The 21,771-nt window shown below is 56.2% G+C and overlaps 1 protein-coding gene across 6 annotated transcripts in view; it reads right to left on the reverse strand.

Annotated features, from left to right (window-relative positions):
• Window positions 1-7,158: 7,158 nt before the first annotated feature.
• MGAT5B (alpha-1,6-mannosylglycoprotein 6-beta-N-acetylglucosaminyltransferase B) overlaps window positions 7,159-21,771 on the reverse strand; it is a 75,823-nt gene continuing 61,210 nt past the window's right edge. For all 6 annotated transcript variants that reach the window (XM_047708726.1, XM_047708727.1, XM_047708728.1 and 3 more), the window contains 6 exons: window positions 17,241-17,396; window positions 16,092-16,238; window positions 15,814-15,930; window positions 10,539-10,613; window positions 9,071-9,327; window positions 7,159-8,622 (listed from right to left, as the gene is read on the reverse strand). In XM_047708726.1, coding sequence (XP_047564682.1) covers window positions 8,424-8,622; window positions 9,071-9,327; window positions 10,539-10,613; window positions 15,814-15,930; window positions 16,092-16,238; window positions 17,241-17,396 — 951 coding nt within the window. In that variant the 3' untranslated portion in view covers window positions 7,159-8,423. The remainder of the gene's footprint in view (window positions 8,623-9,070; window positions 9,328-10,538; window positions 10,614-15,813; window positions 15,931-16,091; window positions 16,239-17,240; window positions 17,397-21,771) is intronic.

Consider the following 21,771-nt stretch of genomic DNA (forward strand, 5'->3'; position numbering starts at 1 on the left):
GCCCTATGTGCGGCTCATCTCAGGGCCCTCAGATCATGACCTGAGCAGAAACCAAGAGTAAGACACTTAACTGACTGAGCCACCCAGGCCTCCCCCAGAGGAAGGATTCTTAAAACAACAGCACTGTCCTGGGCGCAGCAGTGTGCTTACTGATGAGGGGGGGAAGCATGGAGGTTGGGTCTGCAGCCCTCCACCCAGCCCCCTTTGGGGAGAGCCAAGGGACCACTCTAGCAGGTGTGGACACCCTTCTAATCCCTTTTACTATTTCTCCTGCTCCTGGCAGAACTTGGGGGTCCTCAGTGTCATCCCAACAAGCTTTCATTAGCTTTATGTGGGACTCAGAGGGATAAGCATCTCCTGACTTTAGAGAAAGAGAGTGAGCGAGTGAGCAGGGCAGCTGCGGATGTCCACATTCTCGTGGCTGATCCCTGGGAGGGGCCCAGGTATCCTCATGTCTCCTGTGAATTCCATCCTTTCCCCCAAGAGAAGGGAAGGGATGCAGACATTATCCTGAGTGACTCATGGCCTCCTGTAGCAGGTTTTCCCCAGAGGTCTCGACAGGAAAAGAATAAGGCGGATGTAGCCAGGAAAGCAGGCCGAGGACCCGGCTGGAGAGAGATGGAGGCAATCTCCAGGGGAAGGTGCCTCTCAGACTGACCTTGGAGGATGCTGGAGAGGTAGGAGATGTAGAGAGAAGGGTTCTCTAGGCCCCACCTGTACTTGTTCAAGCCTGGGATGCCCAGGATCGTAGGGCGCGGCCCCCCAACTGACCGGTCATCAGAAGCCTTGGCGAGGGTTCTATCACAGCATTTCTCCCTGCCATTCAAATGCCTCTCCATGTGGGACTCCATCTCTGTATCTCAAGGGTCTAGTCCAGTGCCAGCACGCGGCTGGGATTTCAGGTGGTCTGTAGAGACAACGGGGTCTGATCACTGTTCTCCCTCTCTCTGGCTCTGCTGCAAACAAGCTAGTCTCTTTCCACCATCTTGCAATTAACTGCCTCAGGGCCTTTGCACAGGCTGTTCCTTCTACTTGGGATGCTCTTCTTTTTGGCTCACTTCCTTGAGCTTCTGGCCCAAATGTCGTCCCAGTGGGAGGTTTTCTCATAAACCTATACCCATGCCCCTCTCCTCCTTGCTAGAGATTTTCCCTGTAGCAGGTCTTAACTATCAGTTTATTGTCTGTTTTCTACCATCAGTCACCTTGTTCTGTGCACAGCCATATTCCCAGAACAGTGCTCAATTCCTAGTAGGTTCTCAATAAACACTTACTCAATGAGTGAAGGAATCACCATCACTGGCTAGAGAAGGAGCACAGGTCATTGGGTCTAAGATGGGAAAACATCCCTTTGTCCTCAGCACGCACACAGGGACCACGTGTCTGAACTTGGCACCAGGGGCTTTGCCCTGCCCCTTCGTGGAGGAGACATTTGACATTTGAGTTGGTAGATGGAGTAAAGCAAATGGCTCTCCCCCAATGCAGGGGGGCCTCATCTAATAGGTTGAGGACCCGAAAAGAACAGAAAGGCTGAGCCTTCTGTGAGTTAGTGGGGAACTCCTCCTGATTGACTGCCTTGAGCTGGTAGGCTGGTCTTTTTCTGCCTTCAGACTTGAACCGAAATATTGCCTCTTCTTGGGTCTTGAGTCTGTTGGGTTTTGGATCAAACTTACACTCACATGGTTGTCAGGCCTTTGGACTCAGACGGGCACTATACCATTGGCCCTCCTGGCAGTCCCCTCAGTCACAGGAGTCAGTTACAATAAATACACATATTCTACATATAATAAATTATGTATATACTTTTTCCTATTTTATTAGTTCTGTTTCTCTAGAGAACCCTAGTACAGAGGTAGTTATGGTCATCAGAATAATGCCCCCCCAAGATGTCCATATCCTAATTCCTGGAACCCATGAATATGTTATGTTAGATTATGCAATGGTTAATTTTGCGGGTCAATTTTACTGGGCCACAGTGTCCAGACAGGCAGTCAAACTTTATTCTGGATGTTTCTATGAGGCTCTTTTTGGATGAGATTAACATTTCAACAGGTAGACTTTGAGTAAAGCTGATTGCCCTTCAGGATGTGGGTGGGCCTCATCCAATCAGTTGAAGGCTTGAGTAGAACAAAAGACTGATCTCTCCTGAGACAAGAAATCCTGCCAGCGGCTGGCCTTCAGACTTGAACTACAACATCAGCTCTTCCCTGGGTCTCCAGCTGTAGATTTTTGTACATTCGCTGTAATCATGTGAGCCAATTTCTTAAAATAAATATTTCTCTTTCTATGTATGTGTAGTCATCTATATGTATAACACACCTGTTTCTCTGGAGAACCCAGACTGATACACATGGTAGGGAAGAATTAAGGTTGCAGAATTTAAATTGTTCATCAGCTGACCTGAAAGTAGGGAGGTCATCCAGGATTACCTGGTGGGTATGATGTAATCACGGGGGTCTTATATGTAGGAGGAGGAGGAAGGAGGGTCAGCGTCAGAGTGATGAGATGTGAGAAAGAGTCCACCAGCCACTGTCAGCTTTGAAGATGGAGGAAGGGGCCACAAGCCAAGGGAAGCAGGTGGCCCCTAGCAGGTGGAAAAGGCAGGACATGGAGTCTCCCCCAGAGTTTCCAGAAGGGTCGCTGCTGACACCTTGTTTTATACCTGAGGCCTGTTTTGGACTTGGACTGAAAATTAATATATAATCATAATAAAATAATATATTCATGTTGTTTTATGACAGTTTGTGTCCACTTGTTATACAGCGATAGGAAATTAGTACTCATATGTATTATCTGCACTTACCTACCCGATGGGCTAAAACCCAGACCGGTTGACTGCTCAGGGTCTCAGCTAGTGACCAGTGCCAAAGACAGGGTTTGACCCCAGGGCTGGCTAATTCCAAGGCCCAAGTTAGGTGTGTGTGTGCATGCGCTTGCCTTTTTTCCAGGAGAGAAGCCACTTTTTAAATGTAAGCCCCCCGCTCCGTGGATGGTTGCCAGCTTAATCCCCTCTCAGCCTAGGTAACTGGAAAGCTTTCTTTTTTCTTTCTTTCTTTTTTTTTTTTTCAAGATTTTATTTCTAAGTAATCCCCACACCCAACATGGGGCTCTAACTCACAACCGTGAGATCGAGAGTCATATACTCTACCAACTGAGCCAGCCACGTGCCCCACGGAAAGTTCTTCTTTACAAAACACTGGAAAATAAACACCACACAATAGCAGTGTCCGGATGAAGGCAGAGCTGGGTTTGCAGGAAGGAGGGGCACCCCCAGAGGCCCGGCCGAAACCAGATACTTGAAAGCCAGGTGGTGAGTGTGTGAACGCGGCCGTGCAGGCCCTGGGACCAGGGGTTTGGATGTTGATTCTTCCATGGGGATGAGGGGTGTGGCCTTGAGATGAGGACAGAGAACCTTGAGGACTACAGCCTTGTGGAACCAGAAAGCAGAAGACATACTGAGTTCCTGAACAGTGAGGCGAGGAGGCTGGTCCGTTTTGGTGGAAGAGGAGAAATACGGAGATGTGCAGATGTGCAGGCCAAGGTGTTTCCAGAATTGGTAAATAAGAAGGGTCCTCAGATTCAGGAAGCCCAGTGAACCCTAGCAGGCCCAGGCTGGCCACTGGTGCTCAAAACAGAGGCTCTGGATGGGAGACTTTGCACCCTCTGGGTCAAGCGTCACAGCAAACCCTTGTGCTGGGGGAATGTTTGCTGAATGAATGAATGATGGGGAGAGGGAACAAGATGGGAAATGAGACCCAGATCCGGCTGTAGATAAGGCTGGGAAGTCACAACCTCTCCCTGCCCCTCCTCTCCTACCTTCTGAGGACCCCAGAATGGCATGGGCACAGGTGAGGGATTCTAAGGGATCAAGGGGGACCTCAGGCAAGGGTAGGGAGTATCCTGGGGTATCCTGTGTACTCCTGGGGAGCCGTTACCACCTTGCCCCAGCCTGAAACTCCAAAAGCCAAATAAATACCCAAGCCCACGTCAGCCCTGGGGACCCCGACAGAGGGTCTGCAAGGAGGAGGAGGCTGGTGGCCAGGTCTGGACGCCCAAGGCCGGTGCTGGCAGCAGAGAGTTGACCGGGGAAGCACAGGGTCTCTGTTCTGCTCACTTCACCCTCAACATGGGAAGAACCAGCCTCACTGTTTCTCCAGCATCACGAGCCTCTTGAGCCCAATATTCAGATATGTGCAGAAGTCGGGGCTGGGCTATTTTTAGCCAAGTCAGAGGGAGGTGATCTAAGGCTGAATCAACGGGAGGGTGACTATCCCAGAATCCACCTGGGAAGTCGGGCTCCAGGCCCATCCCCGGGGGGCCAACAGCCTGGCAGGGGCGGGGGGCTGGGGGAGGCATTCAGCTCACGACCCTGGGGACGCTCAGCTCAGGCCCCTGGGCTGGTGGTTACCTCCCTCTTCTGATGATCCTTAAAGGCAGGAGAAATCTGACCCCTTCCGTATTGGTTCCAGGCCTGGGGGGTCAGAATATCTGGCGTCGGGTCTGGGCAGCGGCCGGGAGCCTGTTGCTCACCTGCTGGGAAGGGGTGAGGAGCTCCTCGAACCTGGAGGGGGCCCCAACCTCACAGCCCAGCCTCCCCCAGCCACTCATGCCTGCTTCATCTCCCTCCGTGCACTTGGACCAGGACCTGCCTGACCCGGTTTCCTCCTCAACTCCACAGTGTCCGAGGGTCGTTTCCCTCATTTCACACAGGAGAACCGCAACTGCAGTTGGGTGGCCCCACAGCAGCAGGCTGGGGCCTTGAGGGGCTTTTGGAGGTAGCCAAAGAGAAGGGGGGCAGCGGCGGTGCCAGGACACAGGAGGCGCGAATCCACCTGGTTCTGGTCCCTCTGCTCCAGCCCCGCCCGGCACAGCCCCAGCTAAGAGGGTATCTTGGTGACCAAGAGAAGAAACCAAATTGGCAATGCCTCCCGGGACTCCGCAGAGACCAGAGGGGACCCTGGGTTACAGGATTTCTGCCCCCCGAGAGCTCACGGTTCTTGGTCACGCTGCTCCAAGAACGAAGAGGTAGACCGGGAAGAGCGGTGGGCGGCTAAGCAAGGTTTATCGAGCGGAGAGGACAAAGCTCCCAGAGAGGGAGGGGGACCTGAGTGGGTTGCCCCCGAGTTTCTAAGTTTAGGGGTTTTTATGAACTCTTTTGCAGAACTTTCTTAAGCAATTGGCTGAGTCGTGCCAATCAGGGCTCTGGTCACGTTATTTCTCTACCTATTAGGTTCGTGTCCACGTGCTGATGGTCTTTTTTTTGCTAATATCTGGGGGCTTAGGTCTTACCTGCTCCTTGCCTGTGATATTGACAAATGGTTTTGTGCTTAATGGTCTTATTTTAGGACGTTTTGCAGAAGTCATTTCTGCAAAGGCTGCAAAGCAGAACGTCAGTGCGGTCCCATCTAAGCTGCAAAGCTGGACGTCCGTGCTGTTCCTTCCTAGCTGTCCTGACTCCGCATTTCCTAGTTGGGACCCTGGCCCTGACTCCCTAACTGTCCGACTCACTCCTAACACCTGCCTCCTCCACCCGCCTCCAGCCTCCCCAGTTCCGGGGACAGTGATGGTCAACAACCTCCCAGCGCTCCCTCCTCCCCTTGAACTGGTGACTGTCTTGGAGTCAGCTGAGGCCTCTGTGCCTGCTTTGCCCCAGGCTAGACCTGGCCTCCTCCCTTCTCATTCCTGGCTGATGGGTCCTGGGCCATCGAGGTGGAGGGAGGGGCAGGGTTTCAAATGCTAGCAGGTCCTCACCCTGATCAGACCCTCTGAGAGCCGAGCTGGGAGGTTGGGGAGCAGAGAGGAGCTACCCCGTCTGGATGTCAGCCCAGTGGCTCACATCGGATGCTCAGTAGAAACACCTGGAGGAGAGCTTTTTAAAACCTCAGCGGCCCGGCCCTGCTCTGAGCTGTCGGTTTCACAGGGCTAGGGACAGCCTGGATGTGGGGGTGCCTGAAGCTCCCCAGGTGATTTCAGAGGCTAACCCCAACCGCAGGCTGGTGAGGGACTTCGTGGGACCTGTTATGTCCCCTGTAAGCCGGGAGGGGTGGGGGGAGGATGACATCACCTTGCAAGGTGGGGGAGAGGTCGGCCTGGGCCTGTTCTCTCCTTTGCTGTTCAGCGGTGTGTGTGGGGGGGGGCAGCGCGCTGAAGAAGCGGGGACTGGCGCCCGTGCGGGAGGTCAGGACAGAGAACCCACAGCCTCCCCCAGGCATCTGGGCTCTGCTTCTGCTTCTCCCCCTACCAGTCCCCACCCCAGCTGAGTTCAAAGCCCGCCAGGATTCAGAAGTAGGCCCCTATGCAAAGAACACTGAAAACCCAACAATAAGAAACCAGCAGCTGATTAAGAACTGCGGGGAAGACCGGCAGAGATGCCTCACAGGGGACTGGCAGATGGCAAGTGAGCCTGTGACAAGATGCTCGGTGTCGGCTGCCGTCAGGGGCTGCAGATGAAAAATCAATTAAAAATAGACGCAACACCGAATGGTGCCACGTGCTCCAGACCCTGGGCTGCAGGAGCATCGCGCGCAGGACCCCAGACGGAAGGAAGTCCCGGCTCACAGAGGGTCACAGAGCACTGTCTGCGAGGCTGCAGGTGGGACCCCAGGCTGGGCTGTCACCCTGTCAGGTCATTTGATCCTCACGGCAACTCTGAAACGACCCCCCTACCCCACCTCACTGCTTATAAGCTGTGTGTCCTCGGGCAAGTTGCTTAAACTCTCTGTGCCTCCGTTTTCTCTACTGTAGAGGGGATATAACAGTACCTACCTCATAGGACGGCTGAACGCATCAAATGACACATTGTGTGTCCAGCTCTCAGCCCGGTGTCCGAAGGACAGTCAGCGCCCGGTAAGCGTTGGCGAGGATTCAGCCTGACCTGGCTCAGGCTTTTATCAAAATACATTTGTGCTCTCTGATCTCACAGAGGCCAGCCCGAGGGGAACAGAATGGGGGACAGCGCAGCTCGTCAAGCAGGGTCCCTGGAACCATGGCACCAGGGGTGGGCGGTGGCTCGCAGGCACAGCCCTTGGGCAGCCTGACCCAGGCATCTCATGCATGCCGAGTGACAACATGCAGCAGGGGCCGGGGTCCCCAAGATAGCCACCCCCTCAACCCGCGGCGGCCCAGGAAAAGATGGAAAACAGCACACATGTCCTCTGCACCTCACATCCCAATAAAATATTTATTATTTCAAGAAATAAATCTTTAAAAAAAGAGAGAGAGAAAAGAGTGTCTCTATTGCTTTCCCCCAACAGGTCAGGTCCTTGGTGACCACTGAGTTTCTGCGGCCGAAGGGGCCACCCAGGCCCAGAGAGGGGTCTTGGGTGGGAGGGTCCCCGCCTCAGCCCTGCGAGGGCTGGCTCCCCTCTCCCAGTTCTCAGGGCCTGCGCTGCCTCCCTGGCAGGGTGGAGGGGCAGGCCTGGGGGAGGGGGTTGCCTGGTGAGGGCGGGTGGGATTATAAAACGAGATGGGGTGGCAGTGTCTCTGAAGGCCTGACCCGCTGAATCAGGCAGGGCTCTGGGCATGGGGAGGAGGGGAGGGGGGCATCCTGGGGCCGGGGCAGGCATGCCACACAGAGATGACTGTTTGAGGCTGGAGGAAGCTGGAGGTGGGGACGGGCAGCATCGAGGGGGTGGGGGCTACCTGGGGGCTAGTGGGTCTGGGACGCCAGGAGCTGGGCTGGGTGGGCCATGGGGCCGAAGCTCCATCCCAAGCCTTTGCCTACACGAGACACCTGGGGGGATGGGGGCAGCGTCCAGAGCCTGCTGGGGCAGGGACGGAGGTTCTGGGGACAAATCCTGGAATTGCAGTCATGCCAAGATGAGTTTCGGGAGGAGCCCGAGTGGAGAGAGCTGGACCAAGCAGGGGAGGAAAAGAGTTCAACCCAGGGGCTAGGTGGCCCCCACTCCCACTGTGCCCCCCCAAGTATAGAAAGGAGGGGCAGACTGCAAAGGCAGGAGGGGTGGGGCTGAGAGGGTCCTCCAGTCCCTGTCCCTTTTGTCCATACCCGAACAACCACAGAGGGACAAGACTGACCCCCACGCATCACTCCCCGCCCCCCGGACCCTTCGGTGAGCCATCGGGCACCTCGCCCCTGCTCCCTCCACGGACATTCTGAGTCCCCATCCCCAGGGCCCTCAGTCTGGTCCAGAATTGGCCTCCGACCACCTGCTCCTGCCCCAGGGCTCTCTGACCAATCCCACAGCTGCCTGGCCACGACGCTGCCACGAGTCCCCGGACGATGTCAAGGAGCCTGCCTGGGGTGGGCACGCAACCCGCCCCTAACCCCGTGCATGAGTCTGCTCTGCCCGCTTCCTGGCCATGGAAGGAAGCCCCAGCGCCGGGGTGTAGTGGGGAGGGCCCGTCGCTGGAGCTCAGAATCTGCTGGTGCTTCCTCCTGTGGCCGGGAGCCGGGCGGGCGGGCGGCCTCACAGACAGTCCCGGCACAAGGCCACCTGGCCCTTGCGGAAGTCTCGGCAGGGACACAGCCGGTGGTACTTGGTGCTGGACCCCGCACAGCTGAAGAGCAGGGGCTCCTTCTGCAGGAAGCACTCGCGGCCGGGCTGGGCGAAGGCCGGGTACAGGTGGTTCATCTCCGACTCGGTGCTGTCACAGGGCACCTGCAGCCTGGACGGGCGCCATGGGCAGCGGTCACAGCCGCAGCCTGGGGCCGCCCCCTGCCCTCCCTGACCCATCCCATCCCCAAGCAGGGAAGAAGCTTCTAGGAGGCACCAGGGCAAACTCTGGGCCGCAGCTCCTTCTCCCGGCTCTGAGGGAGGAGGCCCGGAGGGGGGCTGGGCTGGGCTGCAGGCTGACCCGCTGGGAGGAACCCTGGGCCTAGAAGATGCTGGGACAGCCTAGGCAGAGGCTCAGGGAGGGACCAGCAGGGGCTGAGTCCGTGACAAGGACTCCTGACTGGAAGGTCCCTTCTGGGTTCTTCCTGACTCGTGGGGGAGCATGAAGCCCCCACCGCCGGCAGGGCTGCAGGCAGGATAGCAGCAGGGTGAGACGCTGCGGGTGGGTGAGGCTGGGCCGGCCCAGGAAGGCGGGCGGGGGGCAGGGGGGTCTCACTTACTTCTGGAAGGCGTCCTGGCTGTTGAGGAAGGGGAAGAAGGACGGCTCGCAAATCAGCCCGTGGTCCAGGCACGCGTCCGTGCACGCCCTCCCAGCAGCGGCCAGCCAGGCCCGGAGGGAGTGTGCCGGGGGCCAGGCCCCGGGGGCCAAGCTGGCATTCTGGGCCCACTCCAGATGGGTGGCGTTGGGGGCCAGAACGAAGGGGCTGGGTGGGGCTTGGGCCACTGCTGGGGCAGGCCCTGAGGCTGCACAGAAGTCCTGGCAGGAGGAAAGCCGCGTCAGCCGGGAAAGGGGGCCCAGACGCCACTGGCTGACAGGGGGCATGAGAGCAGTCATGGCGCGCTGGGAGCCGACTGAAAGCCGGGCGGCCTGCCACGCGTGATGCGGTCTGTTCCTCGAAGCAGCCCCCCGGGAGTGCACTAGTGTGTCTCCAGCTACCTTACGGGGTTGGGGGGCGGGGGGAAGCGGAGGCTCAGAGAGGTCACTGGCGCAGGGCCTCACCGCTGGAGGGCAGAGGCAGGATTTGAACTCAGGCCAGCCCAAGAGCCACCCGCCCTGCACGGCTTCACTGCAGATCCCACTAAGTTAGGCGCAGAGTTTCTACACTGAGGCCCCCGTGCCCTAGCTGAGGAGGGGCGCAGGGGCCGACTGGAGGGGCTCTCCTTGCAGGGCTCAGCTCCAGGAAGCACCTGCAGGGCCCAGCAAGTGTCTCCGTGGGCGTCACGACGGCATCCCTGCGGCTGGCGGGGGGGCCGAGATCCTGGGCTCCGGCCCTGATCCCACCCAACCCTCCCTTCGGAGGGCTTCAGTTTTCCTGTCTGTAAAGCAATGGTCTAGAACCACTCTCTAGCCCTTGAGGTTGGGGACAAGGTACACAGGCCACAGGCTGAATAGCAAGCAGTTAGGAAACACCCACACCGAGTCCCGTGGCCCAGCCATCAGCCCCAGAAGCCCCAGGCCTAGAAGAGCCTGAGATCCCCTGGCAGGGAGGGGGAGGTGGGGCTTCTCTGGCGGCCCCTTCCCCTGGGTTCCCAGCGGAGCCCTCACCCCACCCCAGTCTCACTGCTCATCCCTGGAGGTGGAGGGAGTGGGGGCCTCCCATACCTAACCGGCCACTCAATCCCGTAACAGACCTCTAAGCAACTTCTTTATCAAAATAAGTCTTGTCGTTTCTGTGTTGTGGTATGGGGCTGGGTCCTAGATTAGTGACCAGCGCCCTCCCCGCCCCCCAGGCCTGGTCTCCAAGCAGGAGCAGAGCAGGACCACCCTCCACCTCCAGCCCCACCCCCAGGCGTCTCCAGGGGAATGGAAACAGACAGGTGGAGGGGAGCAGGAGTTTATGGGGCACAGAGCCCTGGGGGAGAGAGCTTCCTCGGACAATGGAGTTGGCTAGGCCCCCTCCTCTGGTCTGATGGGGTTGGGGGGTATCCCCCCTCATTCCTGGAGCAGAGAGCAGAGGGCCCACCTACTTGGTGCTGTATGTAGGCATGGATTCGTTCCAGCATCCCCTCACAGGTGTACTCGTAGGGCAGGTAGGGGTCTACCTGTAGGAGAGATGGGCAGACACATGGGGCAGGAGGTGCCCCGGGCCCCCCTCGACCTGGCTGTTGGGGGCCGGCCACGCTCAGCATTGGGGGCGGGAATCTGGTGTGCCTAGGGAGTCTGTCACCCCCTACCCGGCCCCTCCACGTGGACCTCTGGTACACCCTCCAGTGGCCCTGGGGGTCATCCCACTCCCTCCTGCCCCCTTCCTAGCCACCCTCTGCTTCCCCTAAAGCTCAGCTCCCATCCCCTCCCGGGCTATGATGCCTGCTCTTCCCACAGCCAACCAGATGGATTCCCCCTGCCCCCTACTTAGGTGACACCTCCCCCAGGAAGCCATCCCTGAGCCCCAGCCACACCCCTGTTACTGGACCACTTTCCTTCGTGGCACCTGAGAACTCCTCCAGCACCTGTATCACCGTTTCTGATTTAACCCTCGTGTCTCCCGGGTTACAGGTCCCTTGAGAATTGGACTTTGGCTCATCTACCATTGAGCCCACTGCCAGGCATAGTGTCTGGTATGCAGTAGGTGCTCAGGAAACAGAATCTCCAGCTCTGCCCATGAGCTGCCCAGAACGTAGAATCTTCACGAGAAGGAACACATGGGCATCTCCCCGCAGATGGAATGAGATGAATCCGTAAGTCTTCCTGCCCAGGCCAGGCACCTGGCAGGGCCTTAAACATGTGCCCCCAGTAGAGGCCACAGACGGTCACACGGCCGCTGGCACTGGGGGTGGCTGGGAGCCACAGGTTGCCTTGTGGAGCCGGTGGCTGGAGGAGCTGGGGGCCGAGGGGCAAGTGGAATGGGAAGACGTGTAAAAGGGGGCGTCTACCTCCTGTGAGCGGCTACCCCACCTCCTCTGCACTTTTCTTACCTGACCAACCCCTCCCCGTTTACCCTGCCTGGCACACAGCCACCGGGGGGGGGGGGGGGGACGACCCACAGCTGGACAGGGACGCAGGGGTGACCCACTCCAGACTCAGACTGGGCCTTTGCCCTCCCTTCTCCCCAGAGCACGTGCGTGTGTGTGTGTGTGTGTGTGTATACACGTGTGCACGTGTGTACATGTGCGTACGTGTTGTGCATGCATGTGCCTTTATACCATGTATCTATGTCTGTGTGTATGTATGTGCCGTGTGTACGTATCTGTGTGCATGTGGTATGCGTGGGGATGGGCCCCCCACCTGGTCCAGCCGGATCCCGATTCATGCCCTTTTCCTACCAGCAGCCCAGGGAGTGTGACTAACACTTGCGCCCAAGTGGGCGTGGCCTCCCTCCCCGAGCCCGGCAGCATCAGAGGCCCAGTCAGGTGTGCCCGCCGGTCCTGGTTCCTGCAGACCTCCCTTTGAAGGGCTGGAGGCCCATCCTAGGCCCTCTGCCTCGGGGCATCCCTGACCCTCAGGCTGGGGAGAGGCTCCCCTTGAAATAGGTTCAGGCCACGAGACGATTCTCAGGACAAGAGCCTAGCCCTGTGGCTTTGTCCCCAGTTCCCCCAGCGGCCATTCTTAATCCGAGGGCGATTCCCCCTTCCCAGAGAACCCCAGGTCCTGCATCAGGCCACCACTGCACAGCCCAGCCACCGGGTGGCCTTTCCAGCCCTGCACTGTGCACTGCTGTCTCCCGACTTTGGTGCCCTTGGTGCCCTTGACCCTTGAACATCTCTGGGGTACACGACTTCCAGGCCTGGTTATAGATAACCCCTCAGAGGAGAAAGTTCCCCTCCAAATGTCACTCTGCCTGCTCCACGGCACTCTCCCCCCGTCCCCACCCCAGTGACTCCCCCCCCCCCGGGCTTTGAAGCCCACATCACACCAGCCAGCCACGTCCCACCTGCCATGAATTCCCGCCGGAGGAAGCAGCCTGCCTGGAAATTAGCCTCATTAGGCCCAGTTACAGGTGTGCACAGTAATCAGTCTTGACGGGCTGGCAGGTGCCGGCCCTGCACTGTCATGAGTCGGGGCGGGGGGCGGGGGCTGGCCCAGTCCCTCCATAGCAGAGATGTGTCAGCGGCAAAGCCACCTACCCCTGAGTGAGGAGACAGGGGGTCTCTCCCAGGTCCTCTCTGTGCCTCGTCCTTCTTCCTCCCTCTCCCCATTGAAAGGCCCCAGGACTTGCAGAACGAGCTGTGTCCCCTGATGGGGGCCCTCAATCAGTTCTCTAAAATAGGATTATGAGAGCAGCCCGGCTGCTTGTTGAAAATGCAGATGCCAAGGCCACACCCGTCCTTTAAAAGGGAAGACAGGAAGGGGTGGTGCTTGAGTGGCTTGAGTGGCTCAGTGGGTTAAACGTTTGCCTTCCGCTCAGGTCATAATCCCAGGGTCCTGGAATCGAGTCCCGCATCAGGCTCCCTGCTCAGAAGGGAACCTGCTTCTCCCCCTCCCCATCTCGTGCTCTCTCTCTCTCTCAGAAAAAAATCTTTAAAAATCAGAAGACGGGCCCAGGACCCGCATTTTAATGACCTCCTAGGTGACTCTTGGGTAACGGAGTAAACTGCCCAGGAGGAAGGGTGGGACCCCTGAAGGGGCTGAAGGCAGCGGGGCGGTCAGGTTGGGGGCCCACCTACAAGTCTCAGCCTGGCAGACTTGCAAAACCTTGGTTCCCTGACCCTTTTGTTATTGTCTTTTTTTTTTTAAAGATTTTATTTATTTGAGAGAGAGACAGTGAGAGAGAGCATGAGCAAGGAGAAGGTCAGAGGGAGAAGCAGACTCCCCATGGAGCTGGGAGCCCGATGTAGGACTCGATCCTGGAACCCCGGGATCATGACCTGAGCCGAAGACAGTCGTCCAACCAACTGAGCCACCCAGGCGTCCCTGTTATTGTCATTTTTACAGCAACTAATTAACAAAATTAAACAGATGTTCATGGGGAAAAAAAATCCAAAGGAAAACCAACGAAAAGTAAGTTTCCTCCCACCCAGACACCCAGGCCTGTCCCCAGGGCAGCCACTGTCAGCAACTTCTCGTGCATCAGACCAGAAAGAACGAGCGAGCGAAGGCTCGGGCATTCTCCCTTGCAGGCCCCTCTGCAGCCCCGTTGTGTTCTGAGGCTGGAACATGCTCCCCATGGGACCCACCATCTTGCTCCTCTAGCTCATCGACAGATCTTGTTGAGACCTGTTGGGCCACACCGGAGCCCTGGGGGTGGGCAGAAGCCTTGCTAGTCTCGTATCAACACCCCAACCCTCCACCCCATCCTTGTCCCCTGGGACAGAAGCTTCGGATGTTTGCTCTTCAGTGGGAGGACAGAAGGAGCCGGAGCAGCATGTGGGGTGGGGGGTCCCTCCCGGGTAGCCGTCTGCCTTGCTGGGGGCCTCCTGATGCAGCGTCCACCTGGGACGTTCCGTGCTATGTGCTTGGGGCTGGGGTTGGTCAGCTGTGGGTGGTGGCTTCTTTCTCCTGGACCGAGGCCACCCGGAAAGCCCCTTGTTCAGCCCAGCGAGGGTCCCCAGGTGCAGCCCTCTGCCAGTGATGGATGGAGCTGGGGATAAATGCCCGGGTTTACTCCATCCTCAGGTAGGACAATCTGGGATGTGACCAACCCCATCCGTCCCGGCCAGCCCTGAGCGCCAGGTGCCACCGGCCAAGGTGACCTACTCCATAACACAGCATCTCACTTTGTCACTCCAGGACCCTCCTTGCTGGGATCACTTCTCAAATAAATGGCTTCTGCCTCGGGGTCACTGCCGGCAGAAACCCAATCTAAGACAGTCGGTGGCCAGGAAGAACTCACAGTAGAGATTTGCTCAAGCTGATGCTTAAGGAGTGGAGGGCACCCCCCCACACTCGGGGGGTCCAGGGGCTCAGCCACTCCGCAGGCCAACCTGGCCATGTCCCTGTCCGTCACAGCTAAGGATGGGCAGAGGCTCTGACACAGCAATGTTCTGGGCACTTAGCTAGACAAACCCTCAGCCCCGGACAGAAGGACGGAAGGATGAGGGTGTGGTCAGGGGAGGAAGGGAGCAGATGAGGTAGGTCGGGATTTTCTGGGGACATCTGCAGGGGTGGGGGCCCAGGCTGGGGGTTCCGAGTGGGAGTGAGTGATAGAGAATGCAGGGGGCTGTTAGAAAAAAATTCAAGCCTGCCTCAGGGTCAGGACAACCAGGCAGGGGCTCTGGGCTCAAAGTGAAGCCCATAAGTCCCCCTGTGGGGTGTCCATCCCTGCTAGTCTCTGCCTGTGAGCCTGTCAGTGCCCCCAGCTCTCCTGGGGCAGCAGACTCGCTGGCCAGCTGTGGCCTCCTGGGGAGTGGTTCTCCTTTGCAAAAGGAGCCTATCAGGTTACTCACCTGTGGTGGCCCAGCTGAGACCAAGGCTCTCCAGGTCTGCCCCAGACCCAGAAGTTCACCCTGAGCGGTGCATACACCACTCCCCGGGAGGACACACACCCTGAACATGGGCTTGGGCAAGGAAGGGGACACCGGCAGGGCTGGTTATCTTTTTTCAGCCTCTACAGCAGGAGGCGGGTCCAGAGGGATCGTGGCAAGTAGAGCGCCATCTACATGGTCTGTCCCCTTTCCCAAATGAAGGAGCCAGAAGAGCACGAGGGGCCATCAGAAGCCACAGAAGGGCCTGCCGAGGAGACAAGCTGCACCAGCCCCTCCTCACCCTCTCCCCACCCACACACCTGCATCTGCCGACGCTCACATACCTGCTTAAGGAAACCCAGAAAGTTCTTCCCCCTTGCTACTCAAAGGGTGGTCCTAGGCCTGGCACCACCCCAGAGCTACAGAGAAACGCAGGATTTCAGCCCCACCCCAGACCTGCTGAATTCTGAACCTTCATTTTAACAAGATCGCCAGATGACCTGTATGCACATACATGATTTGAGATACGCGACCAAAAGGCCACAGACCCACACCAGCAGCAGAGTCCCAAAAACCTCCACGCACTAATTCCGGAAACATTTACTCAGCATCTAACTTGTGCTAGGAGTGCCCATAGGGCTTAGCCTCCAAAGGTGCTTAATAAATGATTCTGGATCCAGGGCTGCCATGTAAGGTTGTGCAGGTCGCTCACGGCACAAAGGCATTTCCCTGTCTCTCCCTCCCCCCACCCCCAAATGCAAGCTGGTAAGTGGGGCCCCCCTATCAAGTATGCCAACCCAGGCCTGAGAGTCTGAATTCACCGGGAGAGGCCTCTTTTTCTAATTATAGCTAAGATTCCCAGCAGCGGTTTATGGCAGTCCTGACTGGATCTGAGCCTCACCTGCGTTCTCATGATGGCCTTGATGGCTGCTTCGAACTCCTCTGAGTTATTGTAGTCGACAGTCCACACGTGGGGCTTGCCAATGAAGTTCTCTGCATAGGGGTGCTGGGAGAACACCTGGCCGGGCGGAGAGAGCAGCAGCTTCTCCCTGCGCCTGCCAGGCCGGCCCGCGCTCAGGGGAGGCGCCCCCACCCACCTTGTCCCCCCATCCCTTCCCCCCTGCCTGTCTCCCCCTTCCATGGACTGCGGGGTCCCCATCTCAGACCCTCCCCACTCACCTCTCTGGAGGTGGGCTTGCCTCGGAAGAACTCGTGGTTGAGGGAGCTGTGGGGTGGGCTGAAGCGGGACTGGAGGAAGACACAGCCGTTGGCGATGGCCTCCAGGGGCGCGGGGCCCTCATAAGGGAAGCCGAAGCCTATGAAGAGCTGAGGAAGGAAAATGGCGCGACGGTCAGGGAAGTCTGGCGCCAGAGCCCCAGGAAGCCAGGCCTGGGACATTCACAGGAGGCGGCCAGGGCAGGAAAGACTGCCCAGACCGGCAGGGTGCCATGGCAGGCCCCTCCCCTCTCGGGCCTCAGTTTCCCCATTTGTGAAATGAGGAGGTCTGCTTAAGCAATATCAGGGGCCTCTTCCTGCTCTAGCCGACTGTGATTCTGGAGGTGAAGGGAGAAGAGTGAGGGTCTCAAGCTCAGAAGATTTCAGACCCACACCTACCACTGAACTCAGAGGACTTTACTCATCCTAAAAACGGTTATTCAGCACCGAACTCGTGCCAGAAGTGCCGGGCTGGTGCCTGGAAAGCAGTCAGGAAACGACTCCGAATGCCAGGCTGCTGTGTCACGTTGTTCAGATTGCTCACTGCACAAAGCCTCTCCCCCTGTCCCAACACACATACGCACACACCAAGGAAGCCTGAGGAAAGGGCTAGGGCTAGATCGGGAGCGGACCTGAATGCTGGCCAGAGGCCCCTCCAGCCTCAGCTGACCCCTCGGGGCCCCGCAGCAGAGTCACGCGCCCCACCCCGTGCCCGGAGCTGCAGCTCCAGGAACACAGTGGAGGACTTCCCGAAGCAGAACTAGCAGCCCCGTGGAACTCCAGGCGGGACACGCCCTCAGCCGGCCCTGCCAGCCCTTCAGTGGTTCCGAAAGCTGGGCCCGGCCCAGGAGTCCGCCCGGCAGCCCGCTTCCTCTTCCCTAGTGCTGAGCCTCAGCTCTGCTGGCCCTGCCCAGGTCCCTCCTGGGTGAGCACCCCCAGCTCTGCTCCAGCCCCAGGAGGGCTGGGTGTGAGGCTCAGGGTAGGAGAACATGCTGGGGCAGGTCTGCACGTGGAAGGGGCCACGAGCCTCAGGGGCAGGCATGGCGGGGAGTGGGGCACGTAGGGCGACCTCCTCGGCGTCTGGGGGGAGGATGGTGAGGGCGCGGGGCTCACTTTGGCCTTGCGCAGCAGTTGCTGGAACTCGGGCTGTGGCAGGAGACCGTGGTTCTTCACGAAGGCGGGGACCTCAGGGGGTCGCTGGCTCTCATAGTACACGGTGCCGTGGATTTCCATGTACTTGTTCAGGATGCCCAGGAACTTCTCCTTCCCCTGCAAGAGGAGGGGGAGCAGTGGGAGCCTCACCCCAACCGTGGGAGGCAGAGCTGCCCGCGGAAACACCCCGGTCTGGAAGTCGGAAAACGTGGGGTGGTTCTTAGGTCGGCTTTCAGCCAGCTGCGTGACCCTGGGCAAGGCCCCTCCCCTCTCTGGTCCTCATTTTCTTCATCCGCGAGTTGCAGAGGTCGGACTAGACAATTTTTAGCCATGGGACTGTCTTCTTTGCAAAGAAATCCTAGGAGGACCCATATGCAAATGCCTCCAAACGCAGCTGCTGGACCCCCTGAAGCGCTGGTGATCCCCAAGGCCACCCGAGGAGCTGTGGGGCCGACATCATCTCATCCATGCCTCCGTCCCTCCATCCCTCCATCCATGCGTTTGCCCATCCCCCCACATGTCCATTCATCCCCTCCTTCCCTCCATCCACCATCCCTTCTCTCCCCCTCCCCCCATCCATGTAGCACATTTTTATTAACCACTTGCCAGGGGTTGGCACTGAGCTCACGGCTGGGAGCACAGCTGGGACAAGACGGAGCCCTTGTCTTTAAGAAGGACACCCGTGAGCGAAAACCCCCCAAAGTAGAAAAGGCTCAGCCCCTCCAGACTCTAGTCCCACATCCAGACTCGGAGACAGCAGGAGGCAGAGCGTAGACGAAGAGACAGCTCCGCCTGGGGCACCCGTCTGACCCCATGGCCAGGGCCCTGAGCCAGGAGCTGTGGGCAGTGTAGGTCCTCATTAGGGGTAAGCCTGGGGTCTGCCACGGGGTTCTACTTTTTGGGGCCTTTTGAGACTCACAGGAGAGAGGAAGGGATACACGGACAAGACAGGAACTTCAAGATCACAGAGGAGGCTGTGGCGGGGAGCGGTTTCCTCAGGGCTAGTCCGGAGCAGACCAACAGGTCAGGAGAAAAGCAGCCAGGTTCTCCCTGTTCTGCCGGCTAGCCAGGAGGTCGGACAACAAGGAGCTTCGGCCCAGGTTCAGTCTGTAAACCACAGCTTTTGAAGAACGTTATCAATGGACATGAAAGGAAGGACCAATTCACATTCTGAAATTCCAACTGTATACGTTTTTCACAAGGAGGCCTTCCTCGGTGGGTAAGGGTGTACTGGGTAATGCAGATGGGTCCTGCCTCTGAGAACCACCAGGAGAGACAGGGAAACAGAAAAATATCTGTGAAGGCAGTGAAAATCTAACAAAGCTGGAAGAATTACAAGGCCGAGATCTGGGAGAAGAAGGGAAGGAGATCGTGGAGGCTGGTGCTGGGGTCAGCGCTTCCCCTCTAGGAGGCACCTGCTGATCCCTGGGTCAGCATCAAGGAGACTGAGCTTCTGGTCACCTTGTAGAGCTGGAGGACAAGTGAGGGTTCAGGGTCTGCCGAGGGGGGGACCCAGATGAAAACCACACTCTGTGGGCTGGAACTCTGAGGAAACTCACGCTGGAAGAAAAAGGGTGAGCCAGACCTAGAGAAGCCCGGAAAGAGGCTGAATCTGTGTGTGTGGGGGGAGGGGGTCTTTTTTTTTTTTTTAATCTATTTATTTTGGAGAGTGAGTGACAGCACCAGCAGGAGGGGCAGAGGGAGAGAGACTCAAGCAGACTCCGAACTGAGTGCAGAGCCTGACACGAGGCTGGATCCCAGGACCCTGAGAACAGGACTTGAGCCGAAACTAAGAGACAGAGACTTGACGGAGCCATCCAGTCGCCCCAGGGGTTTTTTAATAGGCTTTTTAATCGGTTTTAAATAGTCTTAATCCCTATCACTGATTCTGTGATACAAGATTGCTGTAGCCCCAAACACAGGCTAAGATTGAAAATGAAATCCTCACCAGAGGAAGAAGGCATCGTCCCCAAACTGTTTTACACTTTCTTATATTCATTTTCCACAGCTCCAAAACACAACAAAAAACAATGAAATCCCAATCAAAACCCCAGCAGGCTTAGAAGAAACAACTTTGAAAAAGAAGAAAGTAGGCAGATTTATATTACCTGATTTCAAGACTTATTTTAAAACTACAGGAATCAAGCCGGTGTGCTACTGGCATCAAGACAGACAGAGAGATCAATGCAAAAGAACAGAGTCCAGAAATAGACCCACACGCGCATGGTCAATTGATTTTTGACAAAGGTGCAAAGACATTTCAGTGGAGAAAGGGTAGTTTTTTCAACCGACGGTCATGGAACATTGCGTATCCGTATGCAAAAAAAGGGAAAAGAATTAGAACTTCAATCTCTACCATATCATACATAAAACTTAATTCAAAATGGACCATAGACTTAAATGTGAAATGTAAAACCATAAAAATTACAGAAGAAAGCACAGGGGGAAAATCCTTAGTGAGCTTGGGTTACACAAAGATTTCTTAGCTGCAACACCAGAAGCATAATCCTTAAGACAGTGGACTCCATTAAAATGAAGAACTTTGCTCTTTGAACGACAGTATTAAGATAAAGACAAGGGGCGCCTGGGGGGCTCAGTCAGTTAAGTGGCTGCCTTCGGCTCAGGTCACGATCCCAGGGTCCTGGGATCGAGCCCGCTTCAGGCTCCCTGCTTGGCAGGGAGCCTGCTTCCCCCCCCCTCTCTGCCTACCTCTCTGCCTACTTGTGATCTCTCTCTCTGTGTCAAATAAATTAATAAAATCTTAAAAAAGAGAGAGAGAAAGACAAGCCACAGACAGAATATATTTGCCAAGCATATATTTGATAAAAGACTGATACTCAGAATACGTACAAAACTCTAACAACTCAATAATAAGTAAACAAACAACCCCCATTCTTTAAATGGGAAAACATTCTGAAAAGACACTTTACCCCAAAAAAGATATAAGGAAGACAAAGAAGCACACAAAAATACCTTCGCCATCATTAGTCAGAGGGAACTACAAGTTGAAACCCTAAGATGCCACCGCACGTCTGTAGGATGGCTCAAACTGGAAAGACGGACCAAGTATTGATGACTCTGTAATGAACCGGAACTCTCACACATTGCTGGCAGAATCGTAAAATGGTGCAACCGCTTTTCCTGGGATGTTAAGCCTAGTTCTACCATATGCTCCAGCCATTCCACGCCTAGGTGTTTACCCGGGAGAAATGAAAGCATATGTCTGTACAAACGCTTGTACATGGATGTTCATAACAGCTTTATTTGTAGTGGCCAAACACTGGAAACAACCCCAACGTCCACTAATAGGAGAACAGATAAAAAAGGCACGGTGGGATACGATGGAAGTCCATGCGACGGGATAACGGTTCAGCTGCAGAAAGGAATCAGCAACTGATCCACGCGATGACAGGGGTGAATCTGGAAATAATTATACTCTGAGAAAATCCAGACCAAAAAAGGAGTACGTACCATATGAGTCCATTTATATAAAATTGTAGAAAACAGAGACTGTGTTAACAGAAAGCAGATCGTGGACTGCCTGGCAGGGAGGAGGGGAGAGGTGGGAAGAGGGAACCTGGGAGCAGTGGACGCACCCTCCTGACTGGGGCGACGGTTTCCCAGGTATACGTGTAAGTCGGAACTTCTAAGTCATCTATTTGAATCACGTGTGGTATACTGTATATCAGTTATATCTCAGGAAAGCCTATTAAAAATAGATTTTTTTTAAGATTTTTTTTTTTTAATTTGACAGAGATCACAAGTAGGCAGCAAGGCAGGCAAAGAGAGAAGAGGTAGCAGGCTCCCCACCGAGCAGAGAACCCTATGCGGGGCTCGATCCCAGGACCCTGGGATCATGACCTGAGCCGAAGACAGAGGCTTTAACCCACTGAGTCATCCAGGTGCCCCTAAAAATAGATTTTTAAAGAAAAAATTTAAACACCTTGATTTTTAGACAAATCAGATACATGACAATGTGATTAAAACCCAAGAGACAAAGGGGCACCTGGGTTGCTCCGTTGGCTGAGCAGCCAACTCTTGGTTTTTGCTCAGGTCATGATCTTAGGTCATGAGATCAACCCCTGCATCAGGCTCTATGCTTGTGGTTTCTCTCTCTTCCTCTCCCTCTGCTCTTCACCCAGTTTATACTCTCTGTCTCTCCCTCTCTCGCAAATAAATACATAAATCTTTAAAAAACAAAAACAAAAACCAAGAGACAGACAATAAAAACAGACCCGCATGGGGCACCTGGGTGGCTCAGTGGGTTAAGCCGCTGCCTTCGGCTCAGGTAATGATCTCAGGGTCCTGGGATCGAGTCCCGCATCAGGCTCTCTGCTCAGCAGGGAGCCTGCTTCCCTCTCTCTCTCTCTCTCTCTCTGCCTGCCTCTCCATCTACTTGTGATCTCTCTGTCAAATAAATAAATAAAATCTTTAAAAAAAAAAAACTATAAAAACAGACCCACAGAAGACCTAGAAACTGGAGTTACCAGAT

This window comes from Lutra lutra, chromosome 16 (assembly GCF_902655055.1).
Source record: "Lutra lutra chromosome 16, mLutLut1.2, whole genome shotgun sequence".
Taxonomy (NCBI): Eukaryota; Metazoa; Chordata; class Mammalia; order Carnivora; family Mustelidae; genus Lutra; species Lutra lutra.